Raw genomic sequence first — 19,147 nt, forward strand, 5'->3', positions numbered from 1 at the left:
TCATGACAATGTGCTTTGGCTTAGTGATTTTCATGTTAAATGGAGGGATATATAGGTCAGACACAAGTAGACAGAGCAGTGCTTTTGATAACGACAAGGCAAAAGAGCAGTTTGTTTGTAAACTAATAGTTTTGCGGTGGCTTGTCTCCTTTCCCAATTCATGAAATGAAACTCGGAATTATAATACATTTGCCTTTGAAGGCTACATCATTTCAAAAGGTTCTCTCATCGTTTTATGAACCCAAACAGTTGTGCAATGGGTTTTTGTCTGAGATAACTGTGATCACTGAAGCAGACGCTGGCTCTCATTGAAGGTGCTTAACTGCCATTGAACGCGGTGACAATACAAACCTCCTAAGCACTAATTGTCAGTAATGGACGTTGGGCTGATTCTTATTGAATGCTCATTGGTGTTGAAGGAGAAGGCAGATGCACTGTATGAGATGGTTGTGTGGAATGGGCTTGGTTGCTGTGACTGATGCTTTTTCTTTGCTGATGATAGAGAAATTGATGCCTCTTCCATGACAAACAACTTGTTAGAAATAATCAATTCTTGCTGGTCAACTGAATTCCATGAATCACTGTAAACTGATAAAAGGTACCACAACTGTTACCGTGAATGAGATTAAGCTGTACTGGTGATAATCAGTTTAGAACTTTAACGTTCGGCTACTTAGTTTATTTAATTCCGTCTCCATCCAAGTGTAGTGTTCTCCCATTGTTCCATTTCGTGATCTTAACAAAGTTTCTAAAACGTAACATCTGTATTTGGATTTTAATAAATAGTTGATTACCCAAATAAATAATAACTTTGAAGTTTCCCCTTGGTGGAGAATCTTTCATGTTCACAGAATCAATGTTTACACATTCCCTGACTTACCTTGGTTTAATCAGGTGGAATTTGTTGAGGCTTAATCAGTGTTCAAGAAACTTTTGGAAAGATATTGATAAATAAGTGTAGTTTATTGGATAATATTCATATGACTAAATCAAGGACAGAATAATTTTTGTAATTTAAGGGTGAGAATTGTGTACATACACACGCTAATTTTATACACACACTATGTGAAGCCTTTTTCCAGTATTTCTGTTGTAATCAGAGGTGTATAAAACCAACAGGTGCACAATCCTGAATCCCTTCTGTTTTAATTCTCTGCTTCCCTGCAGATGGTTGTGAAATTAATTGACCCTCATCAAGATGAATTCAGATTATTTAAGAGCTGCTGCGGTGGGAATGGACCCAAACAAATATAGCTGAACAGTCGTGGTATCCGATATCCTTGCATCCTAGTGATGGGGTGTTTTTGTATTTGCTTGTGTGTGATTTCGGGGTTATGACATTTTCTCTGTCTGTTCCCTAGGGTAATTTGCCCAAGTATTCCCACAACTCCCTGATGGTACAGGCTATGAAGACCAACCTGACAGACCCGGACATGCATGTGCTCTTCTTTGACGTGGAGGCCGTTATCATCCAGTTGCTGACGGAGGAGGCGTCCAGGCCCAACCCTACCCTGGTCTCCCCAGAGAGCCTGCAGAAGGCCTCGGGGAGCTCCGACAAAGGGGGATCCTTCCTGGCTGGTAAGAGGGCGGCAGTCCTGCTCAAGCAAGTCAAGGAGACCATCAAGGAGAACATCAAGGAGCACCTCCTGGATGACGAGGATGATGAAGACGAGGAGCTCCGGCGCCAGCGGAAGGACGACCCCAAGTCCAAGTCTCTCAGCTTGCTGGAGTACAACCTGACCATGGACACTGCCAAGCTCTTCATGTCCTGCCTTCATGCCTGGGGCCTCAACGGTACTCTTGACGAGGTGTGCCTGAGCCGCCTGGGCATGCTGAAGCCCCACTGCCCCGTCTCCTTCGGCCTGCTCTCGCGGGGAGGCCACATGTCTCTCATGCTTCCCACCTTTAAGGACTCCATGGTCCGGATGGCCATGGGTGGAGGCGGGCAGGACCCCATGGGTAGGAAGATGTCCGTGTCCGAGATCCTGGGGAAGGGCACTTACGGTGTGTCTAGGGCTGTCACTACTCAGCACCTACTCTCTGTCATTTCCCTGGCCAACACCCTCATGAGCATGACCAATGCCACCTTTGTGGGCGAACACATGAAGAAGGCCCCAGTCAGGTAGGCCATTCATAATTACCCTGATTTCTAAAGCTTGCTTTAAGGTGGCGGGATAACACTTCACTCCACATGCACCATGTTAAAGACTTACATTACATGATGATATTATGATACAATAATGAATACGATATTTGAAATTGTACTCTTTACTAATTACAGTGTAGATGTCTGTATGCTTCACCATGCAGTACCTAAAGCTCTTTTATTTGAATTAATCTGGTCTAATGGTACATAGGGTGTTAGATTTCTGCAGTTTATCGTAAAAACAAAAAACAAATTATAAACTTTGCGAGAAGCATCTCTGTTGATGTATTTCGATTCATAAGCAAGCGTAAATTTCCTGTTTTCTCAAAGCCATCTCCAGTTAATACAATAAGCTTATATAATTTTATGAAAGGTATTGGAGGCTTCAATATTAAAACAAATATTATCATAGAGCACACTTTAATTGCATTGATATTTGCTTATAATACCGGCTGTTTTTATTGACTCTGAATGAGGTGTAAAAGATTGCTGCACCAGTTTCACACACACAAAAAGTAGTATGAAATGCAAAGCAGGCTTGCTGCTGTAATTGGCATGATTCCTCAAAGACACTATAGATTTTCAGTGTTTTCAATACTAAATATCTTATGTGTAGGGCACAGTGTGTGTTCGATTTGCTTATTGTTGATATTATTCATCTGAGCTTAAAGAAATATGTATACTTTCTTTAATTCTGAAAAAATAAAATGAGTCATAGATATTAGTAGAAATGGTTATCGAAATGGTTATGGACTAATTTTGAAAATTGCTGCTTACCAAATCAATCAATAAATAGTTCTGGCATAAACATGTAATGGTTCCCCATTGACAATTTGGGTTAAAGGATACTCATCACATGTCATAACTTATAGTTTTATAGTAGCATAAAATGGTGGTTTAGTAGCTCAGCATTACACAATAGTGGAATTGTTTACAATAGTCATACTTACTTCCCTTGGATGACTTATCCTTGTGCAAGTTGAATCCAACCATAACTTTGAACTGTTGCACAGTGATACTTGAAGTATCGTTACTGTTGAATGTGTCTGATTTTTGTAATTTTCAGGTTTGGAATAAGATCCTGAAGTGGACCTAATTAATTTGCCTAAAAGGCTGAAAATTCCCCCATAGCTAAGTTACCAGTTTCTTTGAACTTCAGATCACTTTCAGGTTGTGTCTTTACAGATTAATGGAAGTGTGGGCTGAAGGTCTATACAATATTGAGCTGTTGTCCTCTGTTTGATATTTGTACAGTGAAGCCAACAAGCCCTTATTGTTTGGGTTTCCACCTCCCCATTGGGCACTGAAAGATTTAGTGTTTCACACTGTTCATGAAACACCAGGAGATGACAATTTCATAGTCTATTTATATCACCCTTTGAAGTGTCATCTTCTTAGATGGATAGACAGGTAGACAGACAGACAGGCATACACACAATCCCATTGAAGATACCAGGTGTCCTGCCCTACTGCTTGATATTTTAAAGCACATGTTTATATGGTTGTCTTTCTTTCTCAAGTTTGTGGAGCTACAGTTTGCACAGGGTGGAACAGTTTTGTTAGAGAATTGTTTCATGAAAGTGTGGAAGTTCTCAGACACTGTACTAAACTTCTTCCTGGATAATTATAACAAAATAGCTTTACATTTTTTAAAACTGTCTCTTGGTGGCGGTGTACTGCCAAACACCATCCATTCCATCAGTGTAATAGTCAGTACTAAAGATTAGCCTACTATGTAATACCAGTCTAAGCAGTAAAAAACGTTTTGGCGAATGGCAAAGACCAGCCAGTCAGACATTCGGTCACTTTTATTAAAAAATACATTTAAAATGTATTATTTGGGCCTTTCACAAATAAAAAGTCAATATAGTAACACATTTTGTTCTGCCTACATTATATAGGCTAGGCAGAACACTGTTCAATTTCTACTGGTTAGTGTTAATTGGTTTAACCATGTACCGAATATAATGGTATTGTACCTGATCTGGGATTCATATTCGTACCATAGAAGCACCAGCTTTCCTTACCCTGTTTTTCTGTTTCTATTTCCTTCAATTATATGGAAAATCCTTTGTAGAAACTGATGCAAATAAAATGTACTTGCTGATGTCTTCTAGTTGCCACCCTCCGTGGTGTAAATGAAAAAGACTCTGTTAAAGAGTAGTAAATTTCCCTGTGCCTTGAGTCTTTGATAAACAGTACAATAGTCTAAATGAAATCCATTAGTGCAAGAGGTATTGTGCTGCTTTCTTCCACTGAACAGCACTTTATACAAATTCAAACAATGGAATGGCTCGTACAAAAGGGCTCGGCTTCAGACACCAAATTGCTGAATAAATTTGCCCAGCGGTGATGAATTGGACTTTAACGCCAACGTCTTGTACCAGTTCTGTTTCTTCCCCTGCTCTGTAAGCTCATTTAGTCTGCAATTTGATGCAAAAGACGGTACTTCCCGATAAGGTTTGCACTTTTAAAACCCTTTTGTAGTAAATATATTTTAATATATCCCTGGGTATCATGTAGGTCTATGTGTAACTTAATTTTGCTCAAGGAAAATTGCAAGTCTCGTTAGTAACTTAGGCCCTTCATTGATACTTTTAAAACTGAATTTCATGTATCTGCACTTTTCTGTTTTGTCATTTACTTTCATCTGTCTGCCAATAAGTCATTTTCAACTTCAGTATGCTTGAAAACACCCTTTTAATACAGCACAGTCTAATTGTATTACAGAACAATACAGTGGAACCAAAATATAATGTATATCTATCAAATTACATATATATATATATATATATATATATATATATATATATGTAACTTTAATATCCTTGTGCAAGTTGAATCCAACCATAACCTAAAACTTTTGCACAGTACTGTGTGTGTATATACACTCACCTAAAGGATTATTAGGAACACCTGTTCAATTTCTCATTAATGCAATTATCTAACCAACCAATCACATGGCAGTTGCTTCAATGCATTTAGGGGTGTGGTCCTGGTCAAGACAATCTCCTGAACTCCAAAGTGAATGTCTGAATGGGAAAGAAAGGTGATTTAAGCAATTTTGAGCGTGGCATGGTTGTTGGTGCCAGACGGGCCGGTCTGAGTATTTCACAATCTGCTCAGTTACTGGGATTTTCACGCACAACCATTTCTAGGGTTTACAAAGAATGGTATGAAAAGGGAAAAACATCCAGTATGCGGCAGTCCTGTGGGCGAAAATGCCTTGTTGATGCTAGAGGTCAGAGGAGAATGGGCCGACTGATTCAAGCTGATAGAAGAGCAACTTTGACTGAAATAACCACTCGTTACAACCGAGGTATGCACCAAAGCATTTGTGAAGCCACAACACGTACAACCTTGAGGCGGATGGGCTACAACAGCAGAAGACCCCACCGGGTACCACTCATCTCCACTACAAATAGGAAAAAGAGGCTACAATTTGCACAAGTTCACCAAAATTGGACAGTTGAAGACTGGAAAAATGTTGCCTGGTCTGATGAGTCTCGATTTCTGTTGAGACATTCAGATGGTAGAGTCAGAATTTGGCGTAAACAGAATGAGAACATGGATCCATCATGCCTTGTTACCACTGTGCAGGCTGGTGGTGGTGGTGTAATGGTGTGGGGGATGTTTTCTTGGCACACTTTAGGCCCCTTAGTGCCAATTGGGCATCGTTTAAATGCCACGGCCTACCTGAGCATTGTTTCTGACCATGTCCATCCCTTTATGACCACCATGTACCCATCCTCTGATGGCTACTTCCAGCAGGATAATGCACCATGTCACAAAGGTCGAATCATTTCAAATTGGTTTCTTGAACATGACAATGAGTTCACTGTACTAAACTGGCCCCCACAGTCACCAGATCTCAACCCAATAGAGCATCTTTGGGATGTGGTGGAACGGGAGCTTCATTCCCTGGATGTGCATCCCACAAATCTCCATCAACTGCAAGATGCTATCCTATCAATATGGGCCAACATTTCTAAAGAATGCTTTCAGCACCTTGTTGAATCAATGCCACGTAGAATTAAGGCAGTTCTGAAGGCGAAAGGGGGTCAAACACAGTATTAGTATGGTGTTCCTAATAATCCTTTAGGTGAGTGTGTATGTATATATATATATATATATATATATATATACATATACACACACACAGTACTGTGCAAAAGTTTTAGGCAGGTGTGAAAAAATACTGTAAAGTAAGAATGCTTTCAAAAATAGACATGTTAATAGATTATATTTATCAATTAACTAAATGCAAAGTGAGTGAACAGATGAAAAATCTACATCAAATCCATATTTGGTGTGACCACCCTTTGCCTTCAAAACAGCATCAATTCTTCTAGGTACACTTGCACAGTGTAGTCCGGTATTGTGCAGGCATATAGTCAGGTGTATGATTAAACAATTATAGCAAACAGGTGCTAATGATCATCAATTCAATATGTAGGTTGAAACACAATCATGAACTGAAACAGAAACAGCTGTGTAGGAGGAATAAAACTGGGTGAGGAACAGCCAAACTCAGCTAACAAGGTGAGGTTGCTGAAGACAGTTGACTGTCAAAAGTCAGACACCATGGCAAGACTGAGCACAGCAACAAGACACAAGGTAGTTATACTGCATCAGCAAGGTCTCTCCCAGGCAGAAATTTCAAGGCAGACGGGGGTTTCCAGATGTGCTGTCCAAGCTCTTTTGAAGAAGCACAAAGAAATGGGCAACGTTGATGCAGTGGCCGGCCAAGGAAACTTACTGCAGCAGATGAAAGACACATCATGCTTACTTCCCTTCACAATCGAAAGATGTCCAGCAGTGCCATCAGCTCAGAGTTGGCAGAAAACAGTGGGACCCTGGTACACCCGACTACTGTCCGGAGAAATCTGGTCAGAAGTGGCCTTCATGGAAGACTTGCGGCCAAAAAGCTACACCTCCGACGTGGCAGCAAGACCAAGCGACTCAACTATGCACGAAAACACAGGAACTGGGGTGGAGAAAAATGCCAGAAGGTGCCCTGGACTCTGGACTGATGAGTCAAAATTTGGCTGTAGCAGAAGCCAGTTTGTTTGCCGAAGGGCTGGAGAGCGGTACATGAATGAGTGTCTGCAGGCAACAGTGAAGCATGGTGGAGCTTCCTTGCAAGGAAGGCTGCATTTCTGCAAATGGAATTGGGAATTGGTCAGAATGAATGGTCTCCTCAATGCTGAGAAGTACAGGCTGATACTTTTTCATCATGCAATACCATCAGGGAGGCATCTGATTGGCCCCAAATGTAGTCTGCAGCATGACAATGACCCCACACGTACAGCAAGTCATTAAGAACTATCTTCAGCATAAAGAAGAACAAGGAGTCCTGGAAGTGATGGTATGGCCCCCACAGAGCCCTGATCATGAAGAGAGAGAAGCAGTTGAGGCTGCCTAAATCCACAGAAGAACTGTGGTTAGTTCTCCAAGATGTTTGGGCAAACCTACCTGCTGAGTCCCTTCAAAAACTGTGTGCAAGTGAACCTAGAAGAATTGATTCTGTTTTGAAGGCAAAGGGTGATCACACCAAATACGGATTTGATGTAGTTTTTACTTCTGTTCACTCACTTTTCATTAGTTAATTGGTCAATATAATCAATTAACATGTCTATTTTTGAAAGCATTCTTACTTTACAGCATTTTTTCACACCTGCCTAAAACGTTTGCACAGTACTGTGTATATATATAAAATAATAAAAAAGACTCTCAGCCTACAGGTGTGGAAGAGTATTGAAAGTTTGTATACAAAGTTAAGAAACAAATTTGAAGATATATTAGAGGACCAGTCAAGGTTATTTGTGATGCTGTTAATCTGCTCCAAGCTTCTAAAAAGCAGGTGGAGATGGAAAAAGACATTCACACACTGTCCTGAGCCCCATAGGGGAAGCCCTGTGTACAGCAGACTGATTAGTACCTTGCTTCATTTTTCTTCACTATCAGTCTTAAAGAATCTTATCAGAAGCATTGTTTTTTGCTGGAATAGTTAGTTACCGTGGAAAATAATTAAGATGAAACAACAAGGGGGAGTTGTTGAGATAAGAATGAAGAAGATATTAAGCAATTAGGAAGTGAAATAATTGGGAAACCCAAACAAAACTATTCCTTGCCTGAAGTACTGTGGGTAAACAGGATTTTTTTTTTTTTTTTTTTTTTTTTTTTCTTTCCCCCCCTCAGTGTCTTCTAACGGCTCTTGGTTATTTCAGCTGAAAATTTTATTTTTTACAAGAAGTCTCTCCTCCTCTTTTTTTGTTGCAATTGCAGATACCATTGTTGAGGTTATAGCTTACCTTTCTGATAAAGGGCTTTAGTTTATTCTGGCTTTTTTTCCCTTGTGCTTATAGAGTGAATTCTGTCACAGTTCAGCACTTCTCGTTTTTTGAACACCTAAATCCAACAGTTTAAGCTGCAACTTTTTTTTCTCTCTTTCTATTTATTTTTTGCAGCGTAGATTGAAAGCCGGCTTCAGGGGTAAATTCATAAAGCTGAGCTGAAGGAAGGATTATCATGTCTGCGTGTGTGTGTGTGTGTGTGTGTGTGTGTGTGTGTGTGTGTGTGTGGGCGGACAGAGAGGGCCTGCTCAATTGACTGAAACAGTGGCTGGTCTATGCTAATTGAATAGTTTAGGTAGCAAGCCCACTATGGCATTTACAAATGTTTGTGTTCTCTTGGGCCTGCTTAAGATTGTTGTTTCTCATGTCCCTTGCTCATAGGCCTAAGCCTAAGATTTAAAACATTCAAACAGTACTTTGGATGAGGCCACAGTACTGGAAGTTGGCCAGATATGTTTCTAGTTTTCAAGAGCTCCTCCCTTGTAGTCTTTCTAGTTCTGCAGTGAAGTTTACCCATCTCGACTTCATCCCTTATGGACTGTAGCTTCCATCGCAGCCACCCGGTAGGGGCACCCTTTGTGCATGGGTAGATATAATGAGGATATCATTTCATTATTGCGAGAAAAGCAGTGATGGCACTCCATTAAATTAAAGAGGAGTCTTTGAAAGCAAGAAAGCAGACAGTGTTTTAATTATGAGGAGACTGGGAGGCTCATGTTAATGCAGTCGCTGCATCCTGCTCATCTCCAGTGCGGAGGATAAATTGAACAAACTCCAGGATCTGTGGTTTATCAGGGAAGGCCAGTTCAGACTCACCAGCCATTTCAGGGGCACTAATGCTTAAAAGAAATAAAGAAATGATGCAGATTGTGTCCATCCTGTTATCGTTCAGTCTTAATACACATGGAAGATAAGTGTCTTTGTAGCTATAAAATACAAAAATAAAGTTATTAACTTAATGCATACAATGAAGATTGTCTTGATGTGTCTGCCTTTCAAGCCTGTCTCGTAAGAATTCAACAGCAATATCATCGCATTGTTTTTCATTAATTGCCTCTGCCCCCAAAAAACTGTCACTGCCCCCACCTCCACAAGCACACGCATGATAGCAGACCATGGAAATGTTTTTCCTTTCTTTGAGTAAAAAATAAAAGCAAATATTTTATTCTGCTTTTGTCTTCAGGCCCCCAAAACCAGGCACCCCTGAGATGGTTAAAAAGACATCCTCACAGGTTTCCAGCACAGCTCTACAAGGACAGATCAAACAAGGTAACTTCAGAGCACTGTTTTCATAGAAGCGTGCAGGGAAAATGACAGAGGTGGAAGCTTAAGTTATAAAAATGAGAAATTTCCCTCCTAGCCTGTCAATATCAGAGTCCTTGAACCTTCGAAGCACAGAGGGGTTGTTAACCCTGAGAATCCTGCTCCTTCTGGAGATCCAGTTTGGCATTAACAGCTTATACAGATTAATATCCGCTGGTGTTGGTGAGGCATTTTAAAGAAAGAAAGAAAGGAAAGGAAAAAGGAAGCTTAGCGAGAGGTTTGTATTACAAGGCCTTAGTATGTGTTTACTTTTAAATGTATAATGTTAAGCCAAGATCCAGTCAGCGTGTCACCCTGCTGAGACGAGTTTTCAATTTTTCTGCAGCTCTATGCTATCGTTGTCTAAATATTTAATAAATAAACAGAATTAATAATGAAAGCCTCATCTGCCTTGAGGTCTTTTAGGACTGGATTCCTAGGACTCTGTATTGCTAATAAACGATTATAAATAAAAGCCCAAATGTAGTGGCACAAATAAGCACATTTTCTATGATGAAGTTACAGTGCTGTTAAAACAAACTAGTGGCAAAATTGCACCATCCTTGCTAGTACATGGTACATAACAATGATGAAGTAAAAATACTTGATTTATTATACTTTTTCAGCTTAGGCACTGTTCTCACAGTTTAATGCTTTGAGGGGTAATGTTGTAGATTATTATATAATTAATTAGTCTTAATTCTGTCTTTTGAATTATGTGATTCATATTGTTCAATCAATTTCTTAAATTTAATGTATTTATATAATAAATATATTTATGTATATATATATATATATATATATGTATACTTGAAGAGGTCAAAAGTTGTCTACCTTGTACAATAAATCAGTGCAGATGGGAATTTAATGGAAGAAATGTTACAAAAACTGTATGGATTGTATTTGGAAGCAACCATACATTGCTGAAAGGAAATGTACCCATTTGCCTGAAGAGAACTATTTCATGAATGCATACAACCAGTGCACACAATAATACAAAATTCATATGCATTAAGCACTGGGCTCTGATTTCCATGACTTCTGTAATGGGCTCTGTGTGGCAGACTAACAGTGAGACACTCTGTTTTGACTTTCCAAACATTAGCATCTATCACGGTAGTTTTGGTCACTGTGAGGTGCGTTTGGTCTTTGGCAGCCGTTGTGGCAACCAGCCAAGAAAGCACCATTTCTCTTAGCACGTACAATTTCCTGATGTGTATAACAATTGAACTCTCCTTTCTGTAGTGTAATTATTTCAGAAAGTAATTGCTGATTTATTTTTAAAATTGAAACTTGACCTTTTCTAGTCTTAAGCACAGCAGCCTGGAATACAAAGGATATAAAAATGAAATAGAAAGAAAATTAATATGCATCAATGTGATATTGTGTTTCTCTATGTTTACCTATTGATCGAACTTAGCAGGAGTTTATTTATTCACTTTTCTGTCAGTGAAGTTGATAGTTAATATGGTGAAAGTTATGAGGCTAAAATATATTTTAAGCTATGTTATTTCTTTTAGGTCCATTCAGCACTGTATGAATGTTATGCATTCGATAAATTCTAAACCCATTACAGAAAGCAAATGTCTAATTTAATAAATGTTAACTTTTTAAATAAATGTTAAGACTTTTTTTAAGTCTTCTGTAATGAATTATACATTTTAACATTGTGTAAAAGTAGATTTTTTACAACAAATAACCTGCAAATTTAGAATAAATTTCACAATCATTTTATTAAAAATCAAAACCAATGCACAAATATTCAACGACTTTGGCAAAAGAAAACGGGCAATGAAAATAAATGAAAATTAAATGTGATGGACTTTATGTTGAAAACCTGCCTGCCTGTTTTAAATACCGTAACATGTAGACCTGTGGCCTTTCATGAGGTTTTTACAGTACTTACAATGCTGCTATGCCTGAGGGCTTGCGTTCAGCAATTCACGGGGTGTGTAGTATGGAAATTAAAAGGTAGTTGTCATGCAGATCCCCTGCGAGGACAAAAGAAACTCTGCCACGAGTTAAGCAAACAGACCATTTCCACCACACTGCCAAATCTGTACAGGAGCTTGAACCCATTGTGATTGTATAATAGAGTAAAGCATGGGGATTAATTTGTGTCCACTTATGCCCGGCATATGGTTATTTTTTCTATAGAAAGGAGGTGTCATGTTGCGACCTCTAAATCTAGGAGTTAACCTTCAATTGTTGAAGCACTGTTGCCATAAGGGCTTTCTGCTTTTTCATATGCAAATTTTTGTTCTTTCTTCTTTTTTTTTTTTTTTTTTTCCAGGCGTACGTGTAGATCGTTTAAGAATTTCCTGCGGATGTTAACTCGGAAATACAATCACTTGTCTTTCTGCTTTGCTTCTATGAGCCTCAGTTTGTCTTTATTTTCATTTTTTGTTTGTTTTTTGGAAATCAAAGCAAAATCCTTCCTCAGGCTAGATTTATCTGTTACAATGTATGTGAACCTACTGCAACAAAATCAATTTAAAAGGAAAAAAAATAAACACAGTACATTATTTGTAAGTCATTGTCCTTCAAATCCGCTCTTAAAAGACATGGGGAACTTTCTAGTTTACATTCCACTTGAGCTCTTCTTTAATTAATTGAATTGAATGGAATTCTTCACTTAACTGAACCAGTTGAAGCCTTTCCTAGGCCTAATGCAGATGTTGAGTTAAAGAGACGTGTACCACTTGCTGGTTTGTAAGAACACTACTTAAACCAAGGTGGGTGCTTGCAGACACCGGCATTTACTGCAATATCTACATTAAGGCCTGGATTAAATAAAAATTGTGACCCACCACCTAATCGCAAACTACCAACCTGTACATCATAGTGGTTACATTTATAAGTAGAAGAGAGAAGCATCTTATAAAAGATGAAGCTGCTCCTGAGTACAGTTTTCTAGTTTTCTATTTGAAGGTGGCTCAATATTCTGATCTAATCCATGCCTGTTATTGGTATTATTGTACAACTCTGTGTAAACCATCAGGTTATGCAAAAGTTAATTTTATCTTAAAAATAAAATACATCAGTGGATTTGTTTTACTGACGTTTTACTTCTGATCCTCTAGTAAAAAAAGTACCCTGTCTTAAGGTGTAACTTTTTCTACTTTAAGTTAGAAGGGTGCAAGAGAGCTCGAAGAACCTAAACTGAGAATCAAGTCAAAGGCAGTTCATTGGTTGGGCAATCAACTACTGCATGTTTTTTAAACACTGTGAAAAGGATAATGTAGGTGTTTAGGTGCATTCTGGGAAGAAACTAAAATATGCTTATGAATGCATTTTTATCTTATTTTTATATATTCATTTGGCAGGAGCCTTTCTCCAAGGTTCCTTACAATGTTTACAACAGTACAGCATAATCAATTCTTTATATAGGAGAGTTTCACTGTCAAGTTGCCTTAATGCTACTGCATGATGTTAAAAAATGAACCACATTGTTCCTTTATCCATATGCCTTCTGTTTTTATTGTATCTCTGTATTCATTAGTCAACATATCAAAGCTCCATGTGTTATTGTAGTTATTACACGCCATTCTGAAATTCTGCTAAAAAGTCCAAGCATTTCTTCTCTCAGTGAAAATCTTTGTGGTTGCTACATCTAATATAGTTTATTCTTTATTCTAGATATGTTATTCATGTACAACTGACCTTAAACTTTTGTTGAAGTACAAACAGGAGATGCACTAAAGATTGAAAACTACATTAGTCATGCAATGCCCTTAAGAAAAAAAACACTTGTGAGTGAAATCTTTAATAATGACCTTAAACACATAGCCAAACTTGTCATAAATGACTTAATGTGGGGAAAATAAGCTGTGAAATAATGCTGGTACCCTATGTTGGGAAGCTTCTCAGGATAGAGATTACAAACAGTATAAATATGCTCTGTAAGATGTTAAAGCCTGATGGTACAAAATAAATGGTGATACATTGCTAATTTTCACAATGCAGCGAGCATTGCGTTAGCCTGTTGGTATTACGGTACCCTATACAGGTGTCTCCACAATTGCGATGACCATTTTATATCCCTTCCTCATTAATATGTTGTTACGTAATAGAGAAGCATATTTAATTTAAACTTGGAGGATACAGTTTCATTGTAACACAAATTTGTTTCACCAAATCCATTCAGATTCAGAGCTTTTAAATCCTGAGCAAAGCTGGAGTCAAACTGTTCAAATGCTCTTCCTGTTAAAGAAAAAGAAAAAAGAAAGGATTTTAAGAAACAAATTATTTCCTTTTTAATGGAGATTTTCAACCTGTCCTAGAACCCATTATGTTAAATGAGGAGGATTAGGAGGAACAGGCTGAAAGAATCAAAGAATACTTGCCTGGATGTAGCACAGAGTAATCGGCAGGGGAAAAAGAGAGTTTGAAATGTTGTGACTTTATTTAACACACTGCTTTTACAGCCATCTGTCTGGTTTTAGGGTGTAATTGTTCTAAGGTACTGTTATCTTCTCTGCATTTTAAATAAGATGTGGAAAATGCACAAAAATGTTTTAACAAATTAAATATCTCAGAGATGGACTTTTTCTTATTTATTTACCTGTTGTCTGTTGTCTTTTTAAATTGGTAAGTGTCTTATTAGGACTTTCTAGTTTCTACAGGTTTGGTTCCATTTGTGTTTTTGTTTTGTTTAATGGCTTTAATGCAGGTTAGCTAATGAGCCTTCCTGAATACACTTTCCTTCCAATGTTTGGTGATTTTGTGTGGATTATTCTTCTGTACACAGTTATTTTGTGGACATCATAGTTTCTGTTTATCTGTTGTTGGAAGTTTGTAAAGTTGCAGGGAAGGACTAAACCAACAATGACATACAATCCTGGTAAATCATTTACCATTTATCACTCAAATTACTCTTAGTAATTTAAGTAAAACACTATCAACATGAATTAGCTGTAATTGGTAAAATGTTCAATGAAAAGGTACTCTTTTGGTTGACATTTAACAGGTAAAATTTAACTTCAGTTAAAAATAAAAATTTTGTCTCATGAAACTTAAATGTGGTGAAATTAATGTAACAAAAAATACTTATCGATTCTGTAACTTTTTTATTAGACTGCCCATTACACCCCCACTGCTCCTTCAATCCACTTCCCTCTCTTCTCTTAGATCTCCCCTCACCTGCCCTGCTTTTTGCTTTCATTTTAATTTAGCATGTTGACAAAGTTTACTTGGAGTCAGGTAAATCCCACCTTGTTACTTCTGTGTTATAATAAAGCAGCAAATCACTTTTTAAAGCCTTGATATAAATTGTTTCAAAATCTGCACCTCACCCTGAACACAGGTACTGCATATTCTTAATATTTTTAATTCATTAAAATAAATCTTACATTTGTCTAACCAATATAGATCAATAAGGCTTCAGACATATAAAGCTCTATGTATCAAGCAAGTTCAGATTAAAAAAAAAAAATAAAAAAAATTATGATTTATATTTTCAAGATCTGATTGGGAGGGTGACAGACATTTTTTTACTAAACGTGAATAGACAGTGTTGTACAGAGATGAGTGTTGATGCACTGTTCTCTCACTCTGAATCACTGCCTCTTAATGAGACCTGAGATAAATAAACAGCACTATTCTGGTCCTTTTTTATGACTTGTTAATTTGGCCCTGCTACGAAGTGAAGGACAATGGTGCAGTTTTTGAAGCAGGCATCTCCCTGCCAGCTGCCATGTGATCCACATCTCACTTTGGCTCGAGGGACCTCTGCAGTGAATACCTGGGTCTCTGCCAAGCAGTACTGCTCAAATGTGTCACAAAACTGCGGGGTTGTTGGCTGCTTTAGTGAAGTCGACTGCTGCCCTCAGAGGCCACCAAACTCAATTGTGTTTTCACTTCATCCTATATCAAACCAAAGGAGACCAATGGCAGTATTCCCCTGCCTGCCTCACCAGCCACTTGGGCAAGAGGTCGATCTACTCTCACCAGCCTCAGCCACCTTTAAAGTGAACCCCTGTTTAGTTCTTGTGTTGTGAGAAAAATGCAACATATATCTGAAACTGTAAAAACATATTACAATCAGGCAAAAGGGGTCCTAATTTCTATTGTCTTATGCAGGTTTGTGCTTTTGGATGTGATTTCCAGCTTGTGTGTTGGACCTGCTATCTTGTCATTGATGCTATTGGATTAGTGTTTACAAACTTAAATTTGACTGGCCATCAAAGTTGATCCAATAAATATTTTAATCTGGGTGGCTGCGATTTGCTGATTAATACATTAGAATTCTGCTGTTATCCATACCTATGAAAGCCCCCCCCCCCCCCACCAAGATAAAAATCTCTTCTATCTGGCAAAGCACCAGCTTCAACAGAGGCTATTTGAAACAGATTAAAAAACCAAAACCATACACGCAAGCAACCAAACACTGTTAGCTGCAGTCACAGTTAACAATAGGTTACACTTTTGGTTCAAATTCACAATATCCACAGCCACACGGTAGAATCTGAGCCTTTTTCCACAACACAAAAACTCGGGTCGGGTCTTTTGTTCCCTCATTCTTATTAATGCTGTTTCCTCCTCTTTATTTCTTCTCTTTCTCTATTTATCTTTCCTTTCCTCTATAAGCTGCTGCTGTTGCTGCTGCTGATACTACTGGCTCTGAGGCTGTTCACTCTGGCCCTGCTTTACATTCCTGTCCCTCAGTCAATGAAGGTACTTTCCCTGATATCTCCTCACTGCTCAGTACCTCCGCTCTCTCTGTTCAGTCATCCATCTATTCATTCACTCTTCCATTTGCCGTGCCGTTCCCGTGCCGTTCCCGTGCCGTTTTGAAGTTTTTTGTTGTTGTCGCGTTTCTTTTTTGGTCAAGTCCTCCCCAGTCTCACAGTCTCCATGCTTCCCCATTTCTGTCTGTACTTGGTGTCTTTATTCACAGAACTGTCCCTGGTCTTGGCTGGGAGGTCTATGAAGATTTTTTTTATTTTATTTAAGTTTGATTTTTTAACCGCCACTGTGTTTTGAGATTATTTAAATTGTTGAGGATCTTTCATTGAAAACGGTTTCAACCCCCCTGAGCCCCCACATCCAAATCTAGATAAAGCACTAAATCATTTAGAAATGGCAAGATGCTGTTTTGTGGATTCTGATCCTTTCCAAAAACACTGTGTACTTAAATTTTGCGTTTGAAGAGCTCACGTGTTCAAATACACCTGTCTGTCTTTTTATAAACCTTTTATTCCAGCACCCGCCCCTCCCCTCACACCCCCTCCTTTTCTTATTTTATACTTATTTCAGTACATCAGGGCAATCTGCAAGCAAGATTAATGAATTGATCTAACAACTTAAGTAAATTTGTGCTGGCATCACTGAGGTGTATTTTTATTTAAAAACAAAAACTAAATATACCAAAGCAAAGCTGATACTATTTGTTTAATTTTAAGCAACATCTACTGCACTGCTTTCTTTATTGTGTACAAAAGTTTGCCTTGTAGTTTACCATATATATGCAGGGTTTTGTGTATAACGTGAAACATTAATCTGAAGCTTAATTTAGTTGTTTTTAAAATCCAATAACAGATGTTTCACAATTTATCGATAGAAACATGTCTGCAGTACTTGTTTGGTAGCACATTTCTGCTTTCTTAGTTACAATAAAAGTGAAAAGAAACTAACAGTGTATTGGAATTGTGTGTTTAAATTGAGATATGCCTTTTCTCCTTAACCTTAAAACAAATTACAAAATTAAGATATACCCTAATAATAATAATACCCTATTAATGTAGGTAATGTTGCTTTTTTTCTAAAAGTAATTTGTGATTTTCCCAGAAACAGTTTTTTAAGTGGTCTCAAACTTATTACATAAAATAGATGTGCTCATCAATGATTGATTTTATAATTCAATTTTTATTCAGTGATGCAAAATATGATTATTAATATTAGTAATTTGATATACTTAATATATAATACATATAATTATATGCTAGCAATAATTACAATAGTAGTAGAAGCACTTGTAATTTTAATGACATTAATAAAAGCACAAGGATCCAGAAGGCTTTTGGTCTGAGTATATTGCAATTGGTATATTGGTTATATTGCAATGGCACTGTAGTGATGGCTGTGGTTGTCTTTTATATTAATGCAATTTAGAATACATTTGGTAGGAATGTTTAAGACACTGGCTGAGAGAAAAAATAAATAAACTGGTCTATTTTCTTGGTTTTATACTGACAATTACAATACTGATACTTACAATTGTACTTTCCAAAGGTATTGATAAAACTGAGAGAAACTGACTTATCAATACAAATGATATCATAAATACTATATACAATTATACACAGAAAGCATGTTTGTTTATGGATCATTATTTGGTAAAGTTGATTACATTAATGCTACATTAACTACATATTATATATATATTTTTCTTTCTTTGTTGAAAATGGCAAGCTAACATTATATACTATACACAATTTGAAAAATGTAAATTAATAAACTGACAATAAAGATGACAAATGGTGACAAAATGGGGTGTCATTTTACATCCCTCTAAGCCAAAGAACCTTTTTACACCAGTGGACCCTACGGACCCTCAAGTATTACCCATGGTCCCCCACCCCATTTATATAATATAATTTCATGAGAATCTATTAAAATAACTTATTCTGGCTCACCAAGCAGCTAATCACATTCAGAGCAGCGATAGTGTTACCAGTAACTTTTAATTGGCCGCCTTTTGATAGTGATCATCACAGGAGTGAATTATATATAGTTCTGAACTTTTTGTGGATGCTTCCACATGAGCTCCCAGTTATCCAAACCTTTGGAACACCTGGATTCATGATTATTAATAATATTTGTTAAATGTAATTTGGGAGCTAACTTTGATTTATATCTTTCCTGTTCCATGGACCCTCCACGCACCCCCCCGGACACACCTCATGGATTCCCTTGGGGGCTCTAAATTAAGTTTTAATCACATTGTTCATATATATATATATATATATAATTTTTTGTCCTTTTTTTTTCTTCTTTTTTTTCTTCTTGGGCTTAGTTTTCTTGGTCTGATTTTAGCACCTGTGATATTTTTCTTATGGGTGACAGTCGGATTGTGGCACAGCTCTGGGTGTCAGCAGGTTTATTCATATTGCCCCTTTTCTGAACCCTGACAGGATGGAGCCAGCTGGCGGCAATGCACTGTGTCATGCTCCCTGACTTGCTCGGGTTGGACAAATTCAGACCTCCCCTCCTGGAAATGCTGGCGCGCAGGTGGCAGGATCGATGTCTGGAGGTAAGATGGGGCTGAGAGTTGATCACTCCAAAGTCTCTGTGTCTTGTCTGTATTTGCACTACTCAATACTCCCCAAATATGAAGAAGACT

General features: G+C 37.9%; 1 protein-coding gene across 2 annotated transcripts in view; it reads left to right on the forward strand.

Annotated features, from left to right (window-relative positions):
• The window catches only part of wdr7 (WD repeat domain 7), a 207,983-nt gene that overhangs the window by 42,286 nt on the left and 146,550 nt on the right, over positions 1-19,147 (forward strand). The window contains exons 15-18 of one of the 2 annotated variants that reach the window (XM_066710923.1): positions 1,362-2,122; positions 9,686-9,771; positions 16,393-16,479; positions 18,939-19,057. In XM_066710923.1, coding sequence (XP_066567020.1) covers positions 1,362-2,122; positions 9,686-9,771; positions 16,393-16,479; positions 18,939-19,057 — 1,053 coding nt within the window. The remainder of the gene's footprint in view (positions 1-1,361; positions 2,123-9,685; positions 9,772-16,392; positions 16,480-18,938; positions 19,058-19,147) is intronic. The other variant, XM_066710924.1, reaches the window with a different exon arrangement.

Source organism: Amia ocellicauda, chromosome 8 (assembly GCF_036373705.1).
Source record: "Amia ocellicauda isolate fAmiCal2 chromosome 8, fAmiCal2.hap1, whole genome shotgun sequence".
Classification (NCBI taxonomy): Eukaryota; Metazoa; Chordata; class Actinopteri; order Amiiformes; family Amiidae; genus Amia; species Amia ocellicauda.